The following is a 22,812-nucleotide window of genomic DNA, read 5'->3' as shown; positions in this document are numbered from 1 at the left end:
GACAAGTGCTGTACAATCTGTCATGGGAAGAGTTCAAGGATATGATGATGTTGAAGTTTTGTCCAATACATGAAACCAACCAGATCCAAACTAAATTTCTTAATCATAAGGTCATAGGAACTAACCTCCGCGAAAATAATACCAAATTTAACGAGTACTGCCGACTCGTTCCCCAGCTGGTTAACCCTGAGTCCAGCAAAGTCACCCGATACATATGGGGATTGCCGCGAGAAATTCGCGACATGGTGAGGTAACACCTCCCACAAACTAACGACTCCGCGATGGAGTTAGCTGGATATCTCATGGGCGGCCTTGTCCGCAATAAGGAGGAAGACAAGAAGGTCGCGTCGACCAACGATCAAAGAAGGACTGGAGGAAGCACCCGATTCAAGGGAAAAGGCGTAAACCAACACCGAACTGGATTCAATTTTAATTCTCTGCTATGCAAGACATGAAAAAAGCACCACAAAGGTTAATGCCGTTTTTCTCCGTCTTCAACCACAACTGTTTGTGAATCGTGTCACAAACCCGGCCACGCAGCGACCGATTGCTGGAAATAGACGATGACTTGCTTCAACTGCAAGGAAATGGGGGCATCTAAGCTTTGAATGTCCTAAAAACAAACCCGCGACTGGTGGTGCGGGTGGAAGCGGTCAACCCAAGAAAGGCAATGCAAGAGTCTTCATGCTCGATACCCGAAAAGCGACCGATATACCTGAGATCATTACCGGTACGTTCCTAGTTAACGACACGTATTCTAGGGTTTTGTTTGATTCTGGTGACAACTTAAGTTTCATAGATTATAGTTTTTGTAGTCTATTAAACAAACCATTAACAAAACTAAATAAAACTCTAAGCGTCGAGACCGCTAGTGGTGAAACCGTTAAAATCTCCAAAGCTCTAGAAAACGAAAAATCTTGTTAGCTGGTTATATTCTGCCTATTAAATTGCTACCAATGACTCTTGCTGCTTTTGACATTGTACTTGGTATGGATTGGTTATCTGACAACCATGCTCATATCATTTGCACAACCAAAACTGTCGAACTTCGAGCCCCTGATAAATGAACCATTCGAATTGAAGGGGACAAAGACGTCGGCCAAGTTAGCATAATTTCCATGATTAGGGCTAATAAATTTTTGAATCAGGGATGCTTAGCATTCATGTCCTATGTCACTGAAGAAGTCAAACCGAAGGAGATAAAAGACGTACCTATTGTCTCCGATTTTGCCGATGTTTTTCCTGACGAACTTCCTGGAATCCCTACCGATCGTGATGTAGAGTTTATGATCGATCTTATTCCCGGTACCGCTCCAATCGCCAAAGCTCTGTATCGTTTAGCACCGACTGAATTGAAGGAGTTGAAGAAACAACTTGATGAGTTACGCAAGAAGGGATTCATTCGCCCAAGTTTATCGCCATAGGGAGAGCCAATTCTATTCTTCAAGAAGAAAGATGGATCCATGCGCATGTGTATCGACTACCGAGCTTTAAATAAAGTTACCATCAAGAATCGATATCCACTCCCTCGAATCGACGATCTTTTCGACCAACTCCAAGAGCGAGCTATTTCTCAAAAATCGATCTTCGTTCTAGTTACCATCAACTCAAAGTCTAATCCAAAGATATCCCGAAAACCGCGTTCCGAACGAGGTATGGACATTATGAGTTCACCGTTTTGCCATTTGGACTCACTAATGCGGCAACCGCGTTCATGGATATGACGAATCGAATCTGCAAGCCTTGCTTAGATATATTTTTTATCGTATTAATCGCCGACATACTCAATTATTCTAAGTCTAAGGTCGATCATAAAACCATCTTCGAACTTTAATTGAAATACTTAGAACCGAGAAGTTGTACACCGAGTTCTCGAAATGTGAGTTCTGGTTGCACGAAGTGAAATTTCTTGGATATATCATAAACGTCAATGGTATTCAAGTTGACCCCGCTGAGATTGAAACTATCTCTAATTGGGAGATCCCAAAGTCGCCAACCGAAATCCGAAGTTTCATAGGATTGGCCGGCTACTATCGTAGGTTCATAGAAAACTTTTCTCGTATAGCCGTTCCCCTAACTTCTTTGACTCGCAAAAACATCAAGTATGAATGGGGAACTAAACAACAAGAGGCATTTGATATACTTAAACAAAAGCTTACCCAAGAACCTATACTGGCCTTGCCAGAAGGTACTGAGGACTTTGTTGTCTTTAGCGACGCGTCTCCCTCCGGTTTGGGATGCGTACTGATACAACGAAAGAAAGTGATCGCTTATGCCTCTCGTCAACTCAAGGTGCACGAAAAGAATTACACAACTCACGATCTAGAGTTAGGCGCCATAATCTTTGCTTTGAAGATATGGAGGCACTATCTCTATGGAGTAAAATTTATTGTGTATACCTGTAAGGCCCTGTACCCAGTGACCCTACTTTAGCGTCGGATTTACTCATAAACACAGTTCTTACAATCAGAGTTAATTAAAACTTTTGCAGAAACGTTAACTTAAAACATTCGTTACAAAACATTATATCTTTTCTTTGATACCATAACACAAAACATTATATCCAAAACATAATTTCTTCCATCTTCAGATGCCAGTTGTTCGATCCATGCCATGTGCCATCCTCATGCTAGCTCTTCGGTCTAATCACATGCGTTCATACTAAAAGTCAGTTACGCTAAGTGAGTTCTAGTTAATCAGGCAACTTGTCGTACAACCACTACACACAACATATGCGTATCCGAAGACACATAATCCACTGTCTAACCTGCTACTACTTAACCACTTAATTACCCCTACAGCTTAGTCTCTTAATTACCCCTACAGCTTACCACTTATGCCACTTTAATAACGAATAACGTTATGCCACTTTACCACTTTAATAATGAAGTCACGCATAGGCTTACCCTACCACGTACTATCGTCATGCCACTAACACTCGTACTAGACCCTTGCCACTTCTATCACACACTACTTCTACTTGTCTACAACACACTCTATATCATCACGTCATTCATATAATAATCAAGTTATATCATAAAATTTATATAAACACTAATAAACACTTGGGGATCATTCCCGAATGACGGTACGCGCAATATCCGAAGATCGTTCGCACATCGACTAACCTTCCCTGTCTACGCATGCAATATCCGAAGATCGTTCACGCACCAATAGACATCCATTCATAACATACATAAATATTCACATCAAACATTATAGCATACACTTACCACTTAAGGTAAGTGTATTCACACTTCACATCGAGTATGCACACAGCCCCGAAAATATAACAAGGAATGGGGCTAGAAACTCACCTGAACTCAGTTACGTTCACCGCTTATGGTTATTCTCTTCTTGAGATGTGCACGGCTAACTGTATAATAATTACATGTATCAATTAACTATCACTACTCACTGTATTTCTAGTTGAATTATATCCCTCAACGGACGGGGGTCCGGGGGCAGCGCCCCTGGCAGCGGGGTCTAGGGGCGGCAGCCCCTAGCAGGGTCCAAGGGGTAGAGTCCTCGCTGGGGTCGAGCTGCCAGGTCAGCTTGGAAAAATTTTATTTCTATGCTTATCACATTTCCATTAGGATTTCAAATTATTATCTAATTCGCCATCTCATTTGCTATAACGAATTAAGTGTAACTCATTATCAGATCATACTCTAATTCGCTATCCAGATCACATTCTAATTCGTCATCCTTCATTAGCTGATTCGTTAATCTAGTTCCTCATCTTTCATAACGAATTTGACTTTTATAACGAACTGGTTCTTTAACGAACTGAACCCTTAATGAACTGGGGGTTCATTCGTTAGTTCCTCCTTAACGAACTACTTAACGAATTGGAGTTAGTTCTTCACCTTTCTCCTTAACGAATTGGATACGAACTAAGGCTAGTTCGTTAGCGAATCAGCTTGACGAATTACTTCTAATTCGTTACTCTCCGCTAACGAAGTAACTCTAGTTCGTTAACTTCCCGTTAACGAATTAGGGTTAGGTCAGAATGTCAGAGAACATTCTCTGATATCCTTACCTCGTACACCCAACTCCGGCGCCGCCTTCGCCGGAAAACCGGAATATCGCCGGAAAAACGATATCTCAGCCGTTTCACCATCGTTTTCACCGTTTTTCGTCCCGTTCGATCCAGATCTAAGCTAGGGTGATCCCTAAGCTCATCTTCGGTTTGGTTTATACCCGATTCCACCCGGATCTCGTGACTTCAACAGTTTAACGGTTTCGGCTCGTCGTTTCGTGACTAAATCTAACGGGTTTGAGTATAAACAACATCATACTATCATTACCTTGGGTCGGAAATCAATTCTTCTTCTATTTCGGCTAGAGAGAGAAGGTAGGATGATAGAGAGCTAAGTGTGTGTTTTTGTGGTTTATGGAATATGAGAAATGAAGGATTAAATGGTGATTTAAGGTTTGAATAATTATGGATCATGGGCTTAGGCCCATGGTCCTTCCCTCTTTCCTTCATAACCCAAGTCCATAACCCATATCCATTAACCAACACTAGCCCGACCCATACCAACTTCTACTCTATTTAATTATTAATTATTTCCTGTTAACCCGGGTAAACTTTCCCTCCAATATTAAATAATTTAATTAATACTATTTTGGAAATTTCGGGATGTTACAAGTCTTCCCCCCTTAAAGAGGTTTCGTCTCCGAAACCTAACTTATTCCTCGTAATAGGAACACTTCGTATATTCACACACTTTATTGGATCACATTTGCTTTCTGGGTTATCCTTCTTACTCATGACTTGTAGTCATCGAGCGGTGATAATGTGTTTTACCTATTAAGGTAGCTTGTCCATGAGGCCCTCGATGTACCAAGTCTCGTCTCGTCTTCCCGAGAAACCTTGTTTTATATAATAACGCTAACTCCTAAGGCGACGCTTTACCACTACACAACTATTTATCATAACCAACATGCATTCAAGATAATTCATAAGTCATTCATACAAAATCACAAGAGGTCACAAGTAGTTCATAACATAAAAGGAAATAATTCAAGTTTGCTAAACAAACACATATTCAACTTGTAACATAAAACACCACTTAACAGTACTAACATAAAACAACTGTGACAAGCCACTTATTCTTCTGCAACCTTCTTAGTAGCTAATAGACCATCCTTTCATGCGTCTCCTCTTCCTCCCCCCACTGCCACGGCTTCTCCACACTCCCTAGCTTTGTGACCTGATTTACCACACTTATAACATTTCTGGTCCTCAGTGCATTCACGAGAGATGTGTCCCTTCTTCCCGCATCGGTAGCACTGGCTTGGACCAGCCTTGCATTCTCCCTAGTGCATCTTCCCGCACACTTTGCATGTTTCCCTGGCTGCCATCTTCTGGGTCTTCTTCTCCGCATACTCCGCGACATCTGCTGGCCGTTTGGTTCCTTTCTTCCCTTCCTTATCTTCCACCTCCACATCATCCACCGCCAGATCATCATAGACCATCTCTGCTAACTCAACTTCAGACTCAAAAGTAGCAGGTTTGTTAGCCCTGACTAACATGCGGACCTTCTGGGGAAGTCCTCTGATGTAGCACTTTATCCGTTTCACCTCAGTGTTCGCCATGTCTGGCACCAACCTAAACATGCGGTTAAATTCAATGGTGTACTCGTGATGTGTCATCTTGCCCGCTTTCAGATTCAGAAACTTCATCTCGGCCCTCTCAACCTCAGCATCAGCACAGAACCTTTTCATGAGTATCTCCTTCAGGTCATTCCACCTTATTGCCTTAATCTCTTCTCGGGTCTTCCTTTGTTCCACAGTTTCCCACCAGTACATAGCCTCATCTTCAAATGACTGAGTGGCATAACCCACTGCTTGTCGGGACGGCACTCGCTAATTCGGATAATCTTGTCCATAGTGGTTATCCATTGGAGAGTAGTGATTGCGTCTCCTAGACCAGTCAGCTTTGGCGGGTCACACCCTTTAAAGGACTTGTAGTTGCACCCATCTCGGCCTTTCCTCCAATCGTCAACCTTCACTGACTTAACCACACTCGAGTCCTCCTTCTCTCTTTCATCATATTTCTTACCATTCTAATTGAAAGGGCTTAAAACCCTAAGTCGAGAATATACTCGATAGCTCGATAAAATAAAAGAAAATATAACAAAGGAAAGAAAAGAAAGGAATATGAATATATATAAATATATATATATATATATATATATATATCATTGTGATTATAGTATATAATTCTTTGTTATATATTATTATTTAAGTAACAATGAATGTTCTTAAATAATAAAGAAAAGAAATGTAACATCCCCAAAATTTCAAATAATAATATTTAATATTTAATTGTTATGATGGAAAAGTTTACTTGAGATAGTAAAGAAATATTGAAATAATAAAGGTGGAATGATAAGTAGGCTAGTTAGGTTGAATTAATTATGGACCAAAAAGGAAAGATGGGGTTTAGGTCCACAGGCTTAAGGGAGTATAAATACCCCTTAAACCCTAATCATTTCCATTTCCATCCATTCTACACCATAACCTACACCATAAAACACACAGTTAAGCCAAAACACCCTCTAACCTTGCGACCGAGATCTTTGATTATACAAGCAAGAAACAAGTCTAAGGTCGCGTATTAAAGAAACCGTATCCCGAAGTGAGTCGTAAAGGTACGTTTTAGCTTAATAATTACATTTTCATAGTCCGTTTACGCTAAGGATTGATACTAAGGAAGAATCGGTCATTCCTACGCAATAAAAATGTGAACTTGATATAATAAATGGACTCAATAAAATCGTAGCTAAATATCTAAGCTAAAACGAGTTTGAAATCGATAAAGGTTTAAGCTTTATGTCTAAAACGGGTTAGATCTTGATACCGTGATAATAATGGGTGTAAAATGGTTAAGAATAGTGCTGAAAGGTGGTTAAAAGTTGTGATATGGACCGTTAATCAATTACTTGAGCCAAGAAAGGAATAAAGGATAGGAAAAACAAGCTTAAAGCATCAGACTTAGGTTCTCTGTTTAGAGTTCTCGGTTATGATATTTTCGGTGACCTGAGTTCTCGGTCAAACCTGAGTTCTCTGTTCCACCCAACTTTTATTTGGTTTGGGCCCAGATGCCTTATGGGACAGTTGGCCTAACCTAACTAAGTCCACAAGTTCCTAAACCCATATCCTATATAAGACCAATTGGCCCATCATCATAGACTAATCAAACGAGCCCAACTTAGACAATACGTTGGTGAACTAAAATAACAACTTAATTAGTTATATGGTTAACTAACAAATATATATTTAACAGTTAACCGTGCGCAATTAAAGAAAGGGATAACGATTAACGGAGAGAGAAACAGGATCCAGGTGAGTTTCTAGCCCCATTTCCTTGTTATGTTTTCGGGGCTGTGTGCATACTCAATGTGATAGTTAATACACTTACCTTAAATGATAAGTGTATGCCATGTATGATTTGTATGTTATTTATGTATATCTTAAATATGAATGAAATCTTGTCGGTACGTGAACGATCTTTGGATATTGCATGTGTTGACAAGGGAGGTATGTATAAGATAGCTGAATGTGTATGATAGATATATGTATAACATATGAGTATGTATAAATGATTAAAGAAAGTATATGTATGATATGGGTATGTAATGATAGTACGTATGAAGATGAAGAAGTAAGGGATCAGACCTTAATAATATATGAGAAAGAGAAGAAAGGGATCAGACCCTAATAATATATGAGATAGAAAAGGAAAGAGGGATCAGACCCTAATAATATCTGAGATAGAAAATAAAGGGATCAGAACCTAATAATATATGAGATAGACAAGGAAAGAGAGATTAGACCCTAATAATATCTGAGATAGAAACGGACAGTAACTATATGGTATGAAAGTAATAAAGTATGATATTATGTAATGAAAGTAAAATAGTAAGTAATTATTATGTATCTTCGGATGCATAATTGAAGGTAAGTATAGGTATTGTATGATGTGTGATTAACTAGAACTCAATCAGCGTAGCTGACTTTTAGTATGCACGCAGGTGAGTAGGATGAGACAGCTGTCTTGAGCGGGGACACATGGCAGAAGAATAAGAGTCTGGCATCTGAAGACTTATGATGTTTTATAATTAAAGTTTTGAAATACAAGATGAATGTTTTAAGACAAGTTATGAATTAATATGTAATGTTTTATGAAAGTTTTATATTCCGCGTAAAGTTTTAATTAACTATGATATTTAGAACTGTGTTTATGAGTAAATTCAACGTCCAACGTGGGGCACCGGTAACGGGGCCTTACAAGTTGGTATCAGAGCAAAGTTCGAGAGATTTAAGCATCCTACATGCTTAGACTCGAACAGAGAATGTGATTTGTTAGGACATGAAATGTCACATGTATGTCCCCAGTTCTATCAGGTTGGTTCAACATGAAACCAACGATCGTGAAACCAAGTTAACGTACTGAAAATGTCAAACGAAGCTGATTCGATCGAATCAGTGACTGATTCGATCGAACCAGATCTCATTCGATCGAACCAGATCTCATTCGATCGAATGAGTATCTCATTCGACCGAATGAGTCTTCGGTATATAAACGTTACTTGGGAAATTTCACAAGGGGGAGCACAGATTACACACTCATGAACCAGCAGCCTACAGAAACTCTCTCTACTGTTCTTCGTGTTCTTGGTCGTTTCCTCCAATCCTAGGCGTCAAACCCCTTTAGGAATCGTACCTACGTGCCCGTTGATCACCACCGAATCGCCGTGTTAGAGGATTCCGCACTCTAACACGTTGCCCCGTGAATCGTTGGGAAACCGAGTCCCGAATCGGTCCTACAAAGTGGCATCAGAGCTTTAGGTTCTTGATTCACGAAAGATTCGTGGTGATATTCGTGTTTTTCTCGTGAAAATCATATATTTTGCTTGAAAAATTTTCGAAATCAAGTGTTTTTTGTTCTTGGTGTTCATTGTGTTCTTATCAAAAACTCATAAAAGTCATATATTTTGGTTTTTGATCTCAAGATTTGGTGTTAAAATTCCGGGTTTTAACAAGAACATTCATCGTGTTCTTCATTTTTTAAATGTTTGATCCATTTTTGTTTGGTTGGTTATTTGTTTAAGTGTTAATACACTTAAAAGAGTCATTTTTTGCTTCCAAATCAACTAGGATTCGTGTTAGTGAATTTACAACCGAAAATCTGGTCAAATCTTCTAAGTTTGGAAATTCCATAAATCCCGATCGAACAAGTCGTATTTTTGGAACTCATTCGATCGAATAAGCCTCTTATTCGATCGAACCAGTTTGAATTTTGACCGAATCAGTTTTTCCCGCCGTGATCTGCGCCAAGTCCATTCGATCGAATCAGTTCATCCTTTCGATCGAACCTGCTTCCAGTCGATCGAACAAGTCTCAGATTCGATCCACCCATTCGATCTCTTTCTTAGTCGACTGCCAGAACCCTTTCGATCGAACCGGACATCCATTCGATCGAACCTGTCACCTCATTCGATCGAACTAGATTGTATTCGATCGGATAAGCTTCAGAAGACCAGAACAGTGAATCAGTCAGTCATTCAATTGAATCAACACACATTCGATCGAATAAAGAACACATTCGATCGAATCAGAACACACTTGATCACATTCGTTTAAAAGATCAAAGATTAAAGCAAAGAAGCAAACATGGCTGCCAGTTCAAGTACAAACAAAAGGATCCAATCGATCCTTGAGAGTGATTCAGAATCTGGAAGCTTCAACAAGCCTCCAAAGTTGATGGCACTCAATGAGTTTACTACCTGGAAGACAAGATTCCAGATTCATATCATAGGTGTGAATCCTGGACTATGGGAAGCGGTTCAGACATCGTGGGTGCATCCTACAAACGATGATGGTGAAAGCCTGAGCTACTTTAGGCTGTCAGAAGAACAAAAGATAGCCTTTGATGCTGAGAAGAAAGCCTTCTCCTTACTGTCTCAAGCTCTCTCCAGCGATCTCTTCCATCAGTTTAACCAGTTCTCAACAGCATCAACTCTTTGGAACGCACTGGTTGAACGATGCGAAGGATCTGAGTCACTTAAAGAAATTCACGCACGGGAGCTAAAGCGTGAATTTGATTTGTTTGGTCCAGAATCCGGAGAAGACATTGAATCGTTGCTGTCAAGATTCTATCATCTTATGTCAGAGCTAAAGTCCTATAATGTCAAAACAACAGGGACTGAAAAGGTTAGATGTCTCGCTCAAGGACTCCCAACAAGCTGGAACACCTTCCTGACTGTGATGAGAAGAAGTCATCAATTGGAGACGATTCTTCTTTCTGACTTTATAAAAGAAATCAGACAGGAAGACGCTGAATTAAGAGCATCCTCCAGGAAACCCAGAGCAACATCTGACAAGTCGCTGTACATGTCAAACTCTCCAATGTCAGATTCAAATGACCATGCTCCAATGAAGACTGCGTTTGTCTCCTCAATGTCAAATCAATCTAAGGGGACCGAAACGAGATCTTCTGCACCACCAACATCAAATTCCGGAAATTCAAGTTCTAACTCCGGACCCAAGTCAACTGAAAAGGCAACGTTAAACACTGAAGGCTTGGGAAAGGTAACGGTGGAAGTTGCCAAAGAACATATGGCAACGTTAGGCACAATAATTGAATCATACAGTTTAATGGTGGCTGGTAAACTTGGCAACAGTCATCTGGACAGCGATGACTATGAACAGCTAGATGAAGACGATATGGAACGCATCGACATAATGTGGGCACTTGGTAGCGCGTTCCGTAGGGCTAGAAAGTGGGCTAAGAAAACAGGCCAAGCTCTTTCAATCAACAATAAATCCAAGTTTGGTTTTGATAAAACAAAAGTTAAATGCTACAACTGTGGCGAACTTGGTCATTTTGCTAAGGAGTGCTCTAAACCAAAGAGGGAAGGTCACCAATATCCCTTCCGAACTACTTCAACTTCATCTACTCCTGCTGCAGCCGCTGCAAATGTCAACAATGAGAGACAACTGGTCCCTCAGAATCAAACAGCAGCAAACAACGCAAACATCAACAATGAAACTGCTCTTGCTGTTCAAGGTGATGAAGGCGAGTCCTGGAACTTCAGCATTAACATGGCTGACATCACCATTGTGGATGGAGACTCAGAATCTGGGTCTGATGATTCCTCAACTGATGAAGAATACGTTGTCGATGAGCCAGCTACTGAAATGAATGAGGGAGAGCATGAAGCTGAAGTGTCATCAGTGGAGATTAAGGAGGATCAAGCAAAAGAGTCAAATGTTCCTCAATCATGTCCAAGTTCAACAATTCCTGCAGAAGCTGCTACTGTTGAAGAAGTCAACAAGGTACTGTCAAAAGCAAAGTCTGCATCTTTTCTGGAAAGAGCAGGGAATCTTTACTTCGCGTTCATGGCAGAGACGTCAAATGATGCCAAGGTAAGTTCTAACCCTACTACTCCCAAACCAGAAAATACCAAATGTTTAAAATGTGAAATGTCTGAACAAGAAATTCATTCTCTGAAAGAGAGAATTGAAGATCTCGAGGCTTATAAACAAGCAGCCTCAAGATCTTTAATTGAACTGACTGACGCTTTTGCACAAAACAAGGCTTGGAAGCAGAAAGAGTATGCTTTTAAAGAAAAAGTTGATAGCCTTAAGCGTCAGAACAAGGAATTGGAGATATGTGTTCTAAATCAACAAGATTCTATAAATTTTCATATCAATAAAAATAATGTCTTGAAAAAGGAAATGGAGAACACAAAAGCTGATCTTGAATCATTGACTTTCAAATTAAAAAGTTACTCCAATTCCTCTTATTTGCTAGAACACATTATCCCCGAGTTCCGGTGCAAAAAGGAAAGAGGTGTGGGATATCACAATGTCCCACCCCCTGTGCTGAACCAATTTGTGAGCACACCAGGAGCTGTGCCAGATGATGACTCAAATGTTAAAACACCCGAGGACACAAACCAAATTTCAAAGTCCAAGGGTAAAGAAGTCATTGACCCGGCTCCTGAGACCAAACCAAATGTTGTTGCCACAGACTTAGGTTCCACAACTAAGTCAGGCCCATCCACATCTAAATCAAAGGCAACAACAAGTAATTCTCAGAAGAACAAGTTTAATCATAAATCTGAGAAAGTGCATGTGGAACATGGTACCCAGTTTGTCAGAGAGGGTAACTTTAATGAAAAACATAATTTTCTAAAACCCCCTCCCAGACAAACTTCACCCCAAAATGTCAAATCAAAGGGGTACTATGGTAACAAACAACAACAAAGTTATTACTCTCCACCACGTCAAAGGGGGAGAAATTACTGTTTCTCATGTGGAGAGGTTGGCCATATAGCAAGATTCTGTTACAAGTACACGGATCCTAGATATGTCAAGTCAACTCCTATGAGGCGACCGACCGTTGACATTCAAAGTCAAACTCGGTCTCACACACCGCGGTCGGTTTCTCCTAGGAAACCTCAGTCAACCTCACCACACAGATCACCGAATCCCTCAAGCCCAAGTGTTTCCACTTCAACAAGTGAAAGTCAGTCTTCAACCAGTTATGTCAAACATGTTGAGAAGAAGACTGACAGTTGGAAACAAAAGAAAAACAACACTGTTGATAACAATGTCAAACCAGAAAACAGTGTTAATGAGGGTAAATGGATTGAATTGTTAATTCGTGATGATAATGGAAAACCCAAGACCATAAAGGCTTGGGTTTCCAATGATATTTAAACCTTTTGCTTTTTGTGTGCAGGTTGCTCTGTATGATCCAAGATTCAACATGTGGATCATCGACTCAGGAGCTTCCAGGCACATGACTGGAAACATGAACCTCCTATCCAGTGTAAGACAGATAAAAGGAGGTGCAGTTTCCTTTGCAGGAAATCAAGGTGGTTACATCACGGCCCAAGGAATTATTTCTAATGGGCGAATTTCGTTTGATAAGGTTAATTTCATCAAGGAGTTGGAGAACAACCTGTTGTCGATAAGTCAAATCTGCGACAAGGGTTTCAAAGTTATGTTTGATGATCGAGACTGCCACATCTTGGCTAAGGGTTTCACCATTTCTGAAGACAAGGTTTTAATGTCAGCCGCACGCCAGAGTGATCTCTACATTCTGGATATGGCTAAGGTAGGGTCATCGTCTCCAACGGCGACATGTTTTGTGTCCAAGGCATCCGAACGTGATACTGTCATATGGCATAAACGGATGGGACACATTAATGTCAGGAACATGAACAAGCTTGTGCACAACAGGCTAGTTGAGGGAGTTAATCTGAGAAGTTTCCGTCTCCCTGATTCGTGTGTGCAGTGCAAAGCGGGAAAGCAAGTAAAAAGGTCCCACAAGTCTAAGAGTTTCCACTCGATTGATATTCCATTGGAACTCCTTCATATGGATCTTTTTGGCCCAATCAGCGTCTAAGTATCTCTGGGCACTCATACTGTCTAGTGGTTACTGATGAATATTCGAGATTCTCTTGGGTGTTTTTCTTGAAAGCAAAGTCCGAGACATTTGGGTGTATAAATCTGCTAGTTACAACTCTTGAGTCACAGTACAATCTGAAGGTTCGGAGAATGCGTTCAGATAACGGGACAGAGTTTAAGAATGCGAATGTTGAAAACTTCTGCAAAGAAAGAGGTATTGTTCAGGAGTTCAGTGCCCCGTATGTTCCACAAATGAACGGGGTTGCTGAAAGGAAAAATCGAACGTTAATCGAGACAGCTAGAACAATGTTAGCAGACTCAGTGTTGCCTGTCACGTTTTGGAGTGAGGCAATTGCCAACGCCTGTTTCACATTGAATCGGGTAGGCATTGTCAAGCGCCACGGCAAGACAAGCTTCGAGCTTCTTCAACGACGGAGACCTAATTTAGAGCACCTGGAACCATTTGGAGCTCTTTGCACGTTACTTAAAAGGCAAGTCGGTAATAAGTTCGAGGAGAAGATCATCAACGGCTATTTTCTGGGTTACAGTGTACCTCTCAAATGGGTCTTCAACAGATCAACAAAATTAGTTGAAGAATGGTACCATGTCGACGTTCAACGCTATACAGAACCAGCCAAGGGGTCAGGAGAAGACTGGTTGTTTGATTTTGACAAATTGTTCAAGTCATTCAATTTGTATGAGGTTGCTATTCAGATGATGTATGAGGCGCAAAATGCACCTCCTGATGAATCACAGCAATCTTCACCTCATCCTGGTCCATCATCGTCTTCCTCCACAGAGTCTAGCGAGCAAGTTCAAGAGTCATCCGAATCTGAATCTGAAGATGAATCACCAGCAGATGATGTACAATCGGCACCGACACAGGTTACTCCACAACCTTCATCGTCAAATCAAGAAGCGCCAAATGCAGATCAGCCTCTAACGTCTACTTCAGAGGCACCAACCGCTCCAGTTGCTGAGCCGAACTTAACTAACTTGGAACAAAATGTTGTCGTTCCTGACAATCCGGTGGTCAGGACTGAACGTGATCATCCACAAGACAACATTATAGGGGACATTCAACAGGGTGTCAAAACACGTCGACAACTGAATTTTGGCCTCTACACTGAAATGATGGAGTCAGGATCAGTTGCGCTAAATGCCCATGAATGCTTCTTAGCACAAGAAGAACCACGCAGCATCACCGATGCGCTGAAAGACGCTAACTGGGTCTCAGCCATGCAAGAAAAATTATTACAGTTCAAGAGACTTGGTGTGTGGAAGCTGGTGGATCTCCCCAAAGGACAGAAGAAAATTGGCACTAAGTGGGTACTCAAATGTAAACGTGACGATCGTGGAGTGATTGTTCGCAACAAAGCCCGCCTGGTGGTCCAAGGGTTTAGGCAAATCGAGGGCCTAGACTACAATGAGGTGTATGCTCCGGTTGCGCGTTTGGAGGCAATCCGGATGTTCTTGGCGTATGCGTCTTTCAAGAGATTCAAAGTATATCAGATGGACGTCAAGAGTGCCTTTTTGTACGTGGACGACATCATTTTCGGGTCCACGAATAAAACACTATGCAAGGAGTTTGAACAAGTGATGCAAGAAAAATTTGAAATGAGCTCCATGGGTGAGATGAAGTTCTTCTTAGGACTTCAGGTTGATCAAACAGACTCCGGTGTCTTCATTCACCAGACAAAATACGTCAATGACATCTTGAAACGGTTCGAGATGTTGAGTTCTTCTTCACAAGGAACTCCGTTAGAGGTTAATCACGGGATTAATCCTGACGAGAAGGGTGAATTGATCAATCCAACTCACTATAGAGGGATCATCGGATCTCTAATGTACCTGACTGCTTCTTGGCCGGACATAATGTTTGCTACGTGTCTCTGTGCACGTTACCAGTCAAAGCCGAAGGTCTCCCATCTTATTGCAGTCAAAAGAATTTTGCGTTATCTGAAGGGTACTCCAGATTGGGGTCTTTGGTATCCTCATGATGATAACTTTGATCTACATGCGTATAGTGATTCGGACTATGGTGGTTGTAAACTCGATTACAAATCAACAACAGCAGGATGTCAGTTCTTTGGAAGTCGTTTAGTAACGTGGCAATGCAAAAAGCAGACGTCAGTCTCCACTTCAACAGCTGAGGCGGAATATATTGCGGCTGCCAGTTGCTGTTCTCAAGTTATTTGGATTCAGCAACAGATGCGTGACTACGGTATTGAATGTTCTACTACTCCCATATATATTGATAATTCTGCTGCAATTTCAATTACCAAAAATCCTGTCCATTTTAGCAAAACGAAGCACATCGAAATTCGATATCACTTCCTTCGTGACTGTTACGAAAAGAAGTTAATCGATGTGGTAAAAATCCCCACTCAGGAACAACGCGCTGATCTCTTCACTAAATCATTTGACAAACCACGGTTTTTATATTTGCTAGAGATCAACGGCGTTAAACGTCAATCAGATGATGTTCCTGAAGATATCATTTAAATTGTTTTTCATTTTTTCTTTTCTTAAAAATTTGAAAAATCCAAAAAGATTTTGTTTTTATAATTTTTAGGGGGAGAAAGGTTTCAAGAAAAACCAAAAACAATATAAAATACAAAAACCCAAAAACATCAAAAATTTTAAAATTTTGAGAAGTTGATCTTGTTACAAGAAAGATGATAGTACACAGACGCTATCATACAGAGACATCAAAAAGATTTTTATTTCTGTATAGCTTATTCTCATTTTCCTTATATTAAAAAAAAAAAAAAAAAAAAAAAAAAAAAAAAAAAATCGTCACTATCGCTTAGAATTATGTCGGTTGCTTCAGTTTGAAGGACATATCTTCGGATATGTTTGGTCCTTACTTCTACTAGTAGATTATGAGGATAACCATTAACCAGATGACTGAAAGTGACCGGGGCGGTTTATGATGTGTTTTTATTCTTTCGCTGAAAAATAGTCGTTCATACTTAGTTAGAAGGACACATACTCGTATGTGGTCGGTCCAGCTGATCCATTGGATCGTCAGGATAGCCGTTTACCTGAAGACTTTGACTTGATCGGGGCGAAATAATTTAAATTTTTTTTATCCAAAAACATTCATATATTCAGAAAATGAGAAATTGTATCCAACCTTTGGGAAGTGATGGCACACTGACAGTAGCCTGATGTTAAAAAGATATAAAGTGAAAAATTGGTCATGCATAGTACTAATGTGATATATTGGTAGGCTTATCTTACTGAATTGAGTCTGGATTTGACCTATCTAAATCATTTAGATTGTCAGCTATGGGTGTACATCTAAGATAAATTGACGAGACGTCACTGTCTAAAGACCAATATCAATTGAGGATATGTCTTATCACGCGTACACGAATTACCATCGGCCCAAATTGGTTCCCCCTAAAGCTAAATTCTTAAAGAATGTTAGATCTTCGTGTTGCAGGTCTGCTTTCATCGAAAGTCCCTTCTAAATCAAATGCTTTAAACATTGATTAAGTAGGAGTATTAAATATTTTATACTTCACCGGCTTTGGAATGATCTCCCTCTGTGATACGTAAGTATCGACCTGGACAGCGCTCTTCCATGCTGTGATATCTAAAGTTATTATCTCCCTCTGTGATACGTAAGTATCGACCTGGACAGCGCTGATAACTTGGATATCTGTATTAAATATCTTATGCTCCACCGGTTTGGATTGATCTCCCTCTGTGATACGTAAGTATCGACCTGGACAGCGCTCTTCCATACTGGTATATCTAAAGTTATTATCTCCCTCTGTGATACGTAAGTATCGACCTGGACAGCGCTGATAACTTGGATATCTCCTGAAAAAATATATATATATATATATATATATATATATATATAAAATAAATGATTTTGGGACAAGTAGATGAATACCGAACACGTATGTGAAAACATGATAAAATCATCAAGTTGCTAATTAAATTCGCAAGAATGAGAAAAGCAACAAAATTTGATGAAAAGCGAACAAAGGGGATCCTATAAGCTTATGGTCGTTTGTCAAAAATAAGATGCGCCGATTTGACTGTTCAATATGTTGTGAGGTCCTACATGAGTCAATCAAAATATGGTGGGATACATAGCTGTGATCACAAGCAATTATCAAATGGTCATTGATAGACGAGAGGATGTTTGTTTAAGTTTAAATGGACAATTATACCCATAATCGCATCGGTAATATGCATCGACCAAAAGAAATTATATTGAACTTACTGAGTGCTACAATGTCAGTACTGATCCCATGTTCGGATCTTTCTCACAAAAAGAATGTTCATTATGTCTAGTTTAATATTGTATACTCTTTTATTAAGAAAAATCAAAAACATGTGAAAAATCACGAAAAGTCTCAGTAGATAGTCAAATAAGTCTGTATGATTTCTTATTATAGATCATTATCAACCAAAAATATTGTATTTTAAATTTTATACAGTTGCTTATTTCAGTTTGAATATTAAAAAAAAAAAAAAAAAAAAAAAAAATTCAAAAAGAGTTTTATTCTGAATTATTTTTATCTTTATTCTGCTTTAATGTTGATGAGAAATCATCCAGTGACAGGTAGTCTGATTCCTGTCCCTCCCTGTAAATACTATAAAAAAAAAAAAAAGGGTTTTATTTCTATTTATTTTTCATTTTATTTAGTTCGGTTTGTTTGAAAATCGATGAGAAATCATCGTGACAGGTAGTCTGATCCCTGTCTATTCCTACTAAATGTTTATCCAGTGTGTAGGAATGAAAGAAAACTTCATGCAGGCTGCTAAATGTTTATCTGCGCAACCGACTGTGCATGAAAGAAAGAAGAAGTGACAAGAAAACTCAAAGATGGTTGTGCCTGATATTTTTCCGTGTGTTTACTAATGTTTTATGGTCTATATGTTCTGCAGGAACTAAGCTCTCATCATCGGAAAATGTCTAAGAAAACTAACCAAGTGTCAAAAGTTTATGTTTTCTTGCAGGTTCAAAAGGCACCACGATCGATAGCGGGGAATAAAAAGTTTAAAAGTTTATTTTTCCAAAGTTTTTCCCTCATTCGATCGAATATGTTGCTATTCGATCGAGTAAATCGATCGAATGAGCCGATTCGATCGAGTCAGTTGTTGTGAGAATGAGAGGTGTTGCGAGAGACTTATTCGATCGAATAGACTCTCATTCGATCGATTGGTCCAATCGAACAAGTCCATTCGATCGAATGAGTCCAGAAACAGTATAAATACTCAGACTCATTCGATCGGTCAGAATTATTCGAAAAATTTTACAGAAATTTACTCTCAAAATTGTTTACGCGAAACCCTCGTTTTGATCCATTCATCTTATTCGATTTTTCACGTACATCACTAAAATGTAAGATTTTTTGGATTTTAACCGTGTTTTGATCATGTTTTTGGTCGTTTTTGTTCTCGGAAACGGACTTTAGAACGAAACTGATATTAAACTGTTTTTAACCGTTTAAGTCTTGTAGTTTAATGTTGATACATGTTCATAAACTTCAACTGATGCTATCTGTGTGTTGCGTATCTTTAAACGATCGAAAATGTCGATCGGGTTTCTTCACATTCTGGGCTGAGGTTGAAGGAGTCGAATCAGTCTATTCGGTCGAACGAGTCTCTTGTTCGATCGAATGAGACTTACTCGATCAGTAGTTCGATCGAATCAGAGGTCAAAGATGATATCTATCTCATTCGACTGTCTGTGATCGAACTAGATCTCACTCGATCGAATGAGTAGCTCACTCGATCGAATGAGTAGCTCATTCGATCGAATCATTGCTCATTCGATTGAACCAGTCCAGAAAGTTTGAAAATGTTAAACGCATTCAGTCTTTTCGATATCTGTTCGTTCTAACACGTTTATGTTTGCAGATAAAATGGCTGAAGTTGCAGAAGTTTTCGTTCCCTTCAAAACATCAATCAAGCACAACATAGTAGCCTTTCTCGACGAAAAGGCAAGCCATGGGAAAGACTTTGCAACAATGATCAAATTCCTGAAACGGTCCAGGATTCACGGACCTATCTCAAGGGTAGTAGAACCCATCATGTCAATTCAACAGGAATTCTGGAGGAATGCCTCGCACGACAAAACTGTTGTGCCGTCGGTAATTCGCTCCAATGTTAGAGGGCACGGAATTGTTGTATCTGCCCAAATCCTCAGGGAAGTCTGTGGGTTTGCTGATGCTGATTCAGATCCTACTGGGTTACATCCTGCTGGAACCAGAGGATGTTTTGCAAGAATGAAGTACGACGGTGACCTGAATGCCGGTCTACTCCATAAAGCCAATCTGTGTCCAGAGTTCAAATATCTGGCACACGTGGTGATGCACTGCTTAGGGCCTCAAAGAACAAGTTTTGACAAATTGAGGGAAAGCATGCAGTTCACAATGGCTGCATTAGTGATGAACCGCCCCTACAACTTCTCGCAGATGACCTTCAGCCATATGGTGGAAAATCTGACAATAAAACAAGGGGCGGGCGAGAAGTTTCTACAGTACCCGAGATTTGTGCAAATGATCGTCGATAGTCAAGCTCCGGGTCTACTGAAAGAAAATGAGGGTGATGTGGTGAAACTGGACCACATGAAGAACGAAACCCTCAACCGTTTAAAATCTTACAAGGATCGCCCCACAAGACCACCACACAAACGGTGTTTTGGGCACGTGACAAATCCGTCTTACAAGGCTCCTCCGAAGAGGAAGTGGAGGAATGCCGCCAGTGATTCAGACGTCGAGAACTTACCTTATCAGAAAACCAGCGACGAATCTGACACTGAGGAGGAAGCGGTACCGGCAGACACTAGAACAGATGCCGAAAAAGAGGCTGATTCATTCTTTAACGTTGAGGTTCTGGATGCTGGTGATGAAGCAAGTGCATCGGATGTGCACTTTGCTGGTGAGGTTAGGGCCGAGGATGTTGCGGGCGAAGAAAGGCCTGCGAAGAGGCAAAAGAAGAAGGTTACAAGGAAGTATCGGAGTTTATTTTCTGATCTCCCACGTCCTCCAACGTTACAATCAGTTGGGACTTCGTCTGCTGCTCCTCCCGTTCAACAAGCACCGCCACCAACACAGCAACCAGCAACACAATCAGCACCACAACCGACTACTCAACCTCAACCTGAAATGTCTATACCTCCTCAGGTTGCAACAGAACTGGCTGATCTTCACAAGGCTATGATGAAGATGTTCATGTTCAAGACTGAGCAAGAAGAGCTGAACAGACGGCAAGAAGAACAAAATCGACTGAAAGATGAGCAGATTGCCCAACTTCGAGCCGAAAACGACATGCTCAGAATTGAAAACAGTCAGCTGAATGCGACTGTCGCTGATCAGGGCTCTTCTATCAAGGAACTAAGAGAGTCAAATCTAAGCCTTGAGGCGAAAGTAACCGAATTGAAAGGAGATGTTCTACGTTTGGAAGGTCCAACAAATGTTGATGTGGACACAGACGAACTTGACTCTTCAGATGATGGAGGTGAAGGTACTAAAGAGTGAATTGAGTGAATGTAGTGAGGATTTAAATGTTAAATCTTGTTAAATGATGATTTTTGTATAGACTCAGTTTCATATGTAATGATATTGTATTTCATGTTTATGATATTACATATGTTTACTTAAAATTGTTGTTAAATTGTGGTTGTTTAATCAAACAGGTGATGATGATCCGTTTAATGTCCAACCGCTGCAATCAAAAACTGCAGCAGAATTTTTCACGTTTCTACTGGACAATCCAAATGAGCAGCGAAACTTCGCAAGTGGAGACTTGGAAGAAGGTGAAATTTCTCATAATTTCACAGAAGAAGAATTGGAACAAATGTTTGAATTATCCAACGTAGAAACAGGCAAGTATCTGGCTTTGCCTCCAACAGAACAAATGTCTTCTTCTGCTGCTACACCTGATTCATCATCATCAACGGCCACTGATCCCTCACACGTCGATCCCTCTCAATTTGATGAAGTTGAAATGGAAGACTTGTCAAAGGAAGAGTATCCTGAATACTATACGTCTCAAAATGACGATCTTCCTAACTCTGCAAGTTTCTTCCAAAATGTAACAGAGGAGGAAATACAGAAGAAGGCTGAAGAAAGGTCAAACAATATGGAACAGCCTTCTGAAGCGGATCAAGCCGATTTTTTAGAGAAAACCGAGGAATGCAAGAAAGCATTCAATGCCATTCTTGAGAAGATAAGATCCAGACGACAAGCGAAGCCGACCATTCCTCATACAACGTCATATAAAATGAAGGGTCGCAGAACTTCAGGAGAAATTATCGCTTGGGCATGTCTGAAGGATCTTAACTGCGTAGCTGTCAAGAGAGAAAGGGGGGTTGAATACTTTCAACGTATTACTGATTTGAAGACCCTTCCTACTTATGATCTGAACCGTCTGAATTATCTTGATCTGCTATACGCCAACTCATCTCCATTTGCCACGTATTATCAGAGCGTATTGCGAAAAGAGTACAACACAAAATGGAAGATGATCACACCACAAAGGCCGAAGAGATATATAAGCAAAAAGGAGATCGATCCGATCACCAACAGGCCAAAAGTTATTTTGAAGTACATGCCACCACTCACAATGAAGAAGATTCCTCTTAGAAAGATGAAGCAGGACTTCTACAAATCATTCAGGCATTGGTACTATGATGGAAGACTGCATGAGGCAGTTATTGTGCTCAATGACTATGGAAACTGGAGCACAATTCGTATTTTTGATCCAATGTGGCTCACAAATTTGTCAAGGGAGGATGTCTATACGTTGTACAAGACAGAGATTCTTTATGCTCCTGAAGACATAGAGCAAGCGTTAACGTACAGAAATGTCATTAGGATTTGCTTTGCCTATGACATACATGCAGGATCAAATTGGAAAGAACAACAGAAGAAGTATGCCCAAGAAACTAAAGATTAATTGTCATGTCTTTCGTTTATCTTGTTTCTTGTTGTAATTCAAAGTTAAATCTTCTGATTGTAATTGTTTTGAATTGAATGAAATATGATTTGGAATATTGTGATAGATTATGCTTTAATGTCAATTTTACAAATCTAATACAATTGTGCTTAAATGTTAATCCAAAATTCCAATTGACAGCGTCTCAGGATATGCGGAACCTATGGTAAGTCTGACTGACTGTACCATTTGATCAAGAGAGAACTCCATGAAGAAAGGAGTTTGTGGATGCAACGTATGCACCACTAGTTTTGAGAAAAGAGAGAGTGAGATAACTCCAAGGGGGAGTTACGATCGAGCAAGAGAACTCGATTGGTTACAGGTAAATAGAACTGGCTCCAAGGGGGAGTTTGTTAGGACATGAAATGTCACATGTATGTCCCCAGTTCTATCAGGTTGGTTCAACAT

General features: G+C 40.1%; 1 protein-coding gene across 1 annotated transcript; it reads left to right on the top strand.

The window, feature by feature from the left end:
- The first annotated feature begins 281 nt into the window (after window positions 1-281).
- LOC143597700 (uncharacterized) lies at window positions 282-1,424 on the top strand. Its single transcript, XM_077076123.1, has 2 exons — window positions 282-401; window positions 1,149-1,424. The coding sequence occupies exons 1-2, from the start codon at window positions 282-284 to the stop codon at window positions 1,422-1,424; spliced, it is 396 nt and encodes a 131-aa protein (XP_076932238.1).
- Window positions 1,425-22,812: the final 21,388 nt, after the last annotated feature.

Source organism: Bidens hawaiensis, unplaced genomic scaffold (assembly GCF_021521415.1).
Source record: "Bidens hawaiensis isolate Kalapana, Puna unplaced genomic scaffold, B.hawaiensis_p1.1 tig00048890_1, whole genome shotgun sequence".
NCBI lineage: Eukaryota > Viridiplantae > Streptophyta > Magnoliopsida > Asterales > Asteraceae > Bidens > Bidens hawaiensis.
This window is presented reverse-complemented; position numbering and strand designations above follow the sequence as displayed.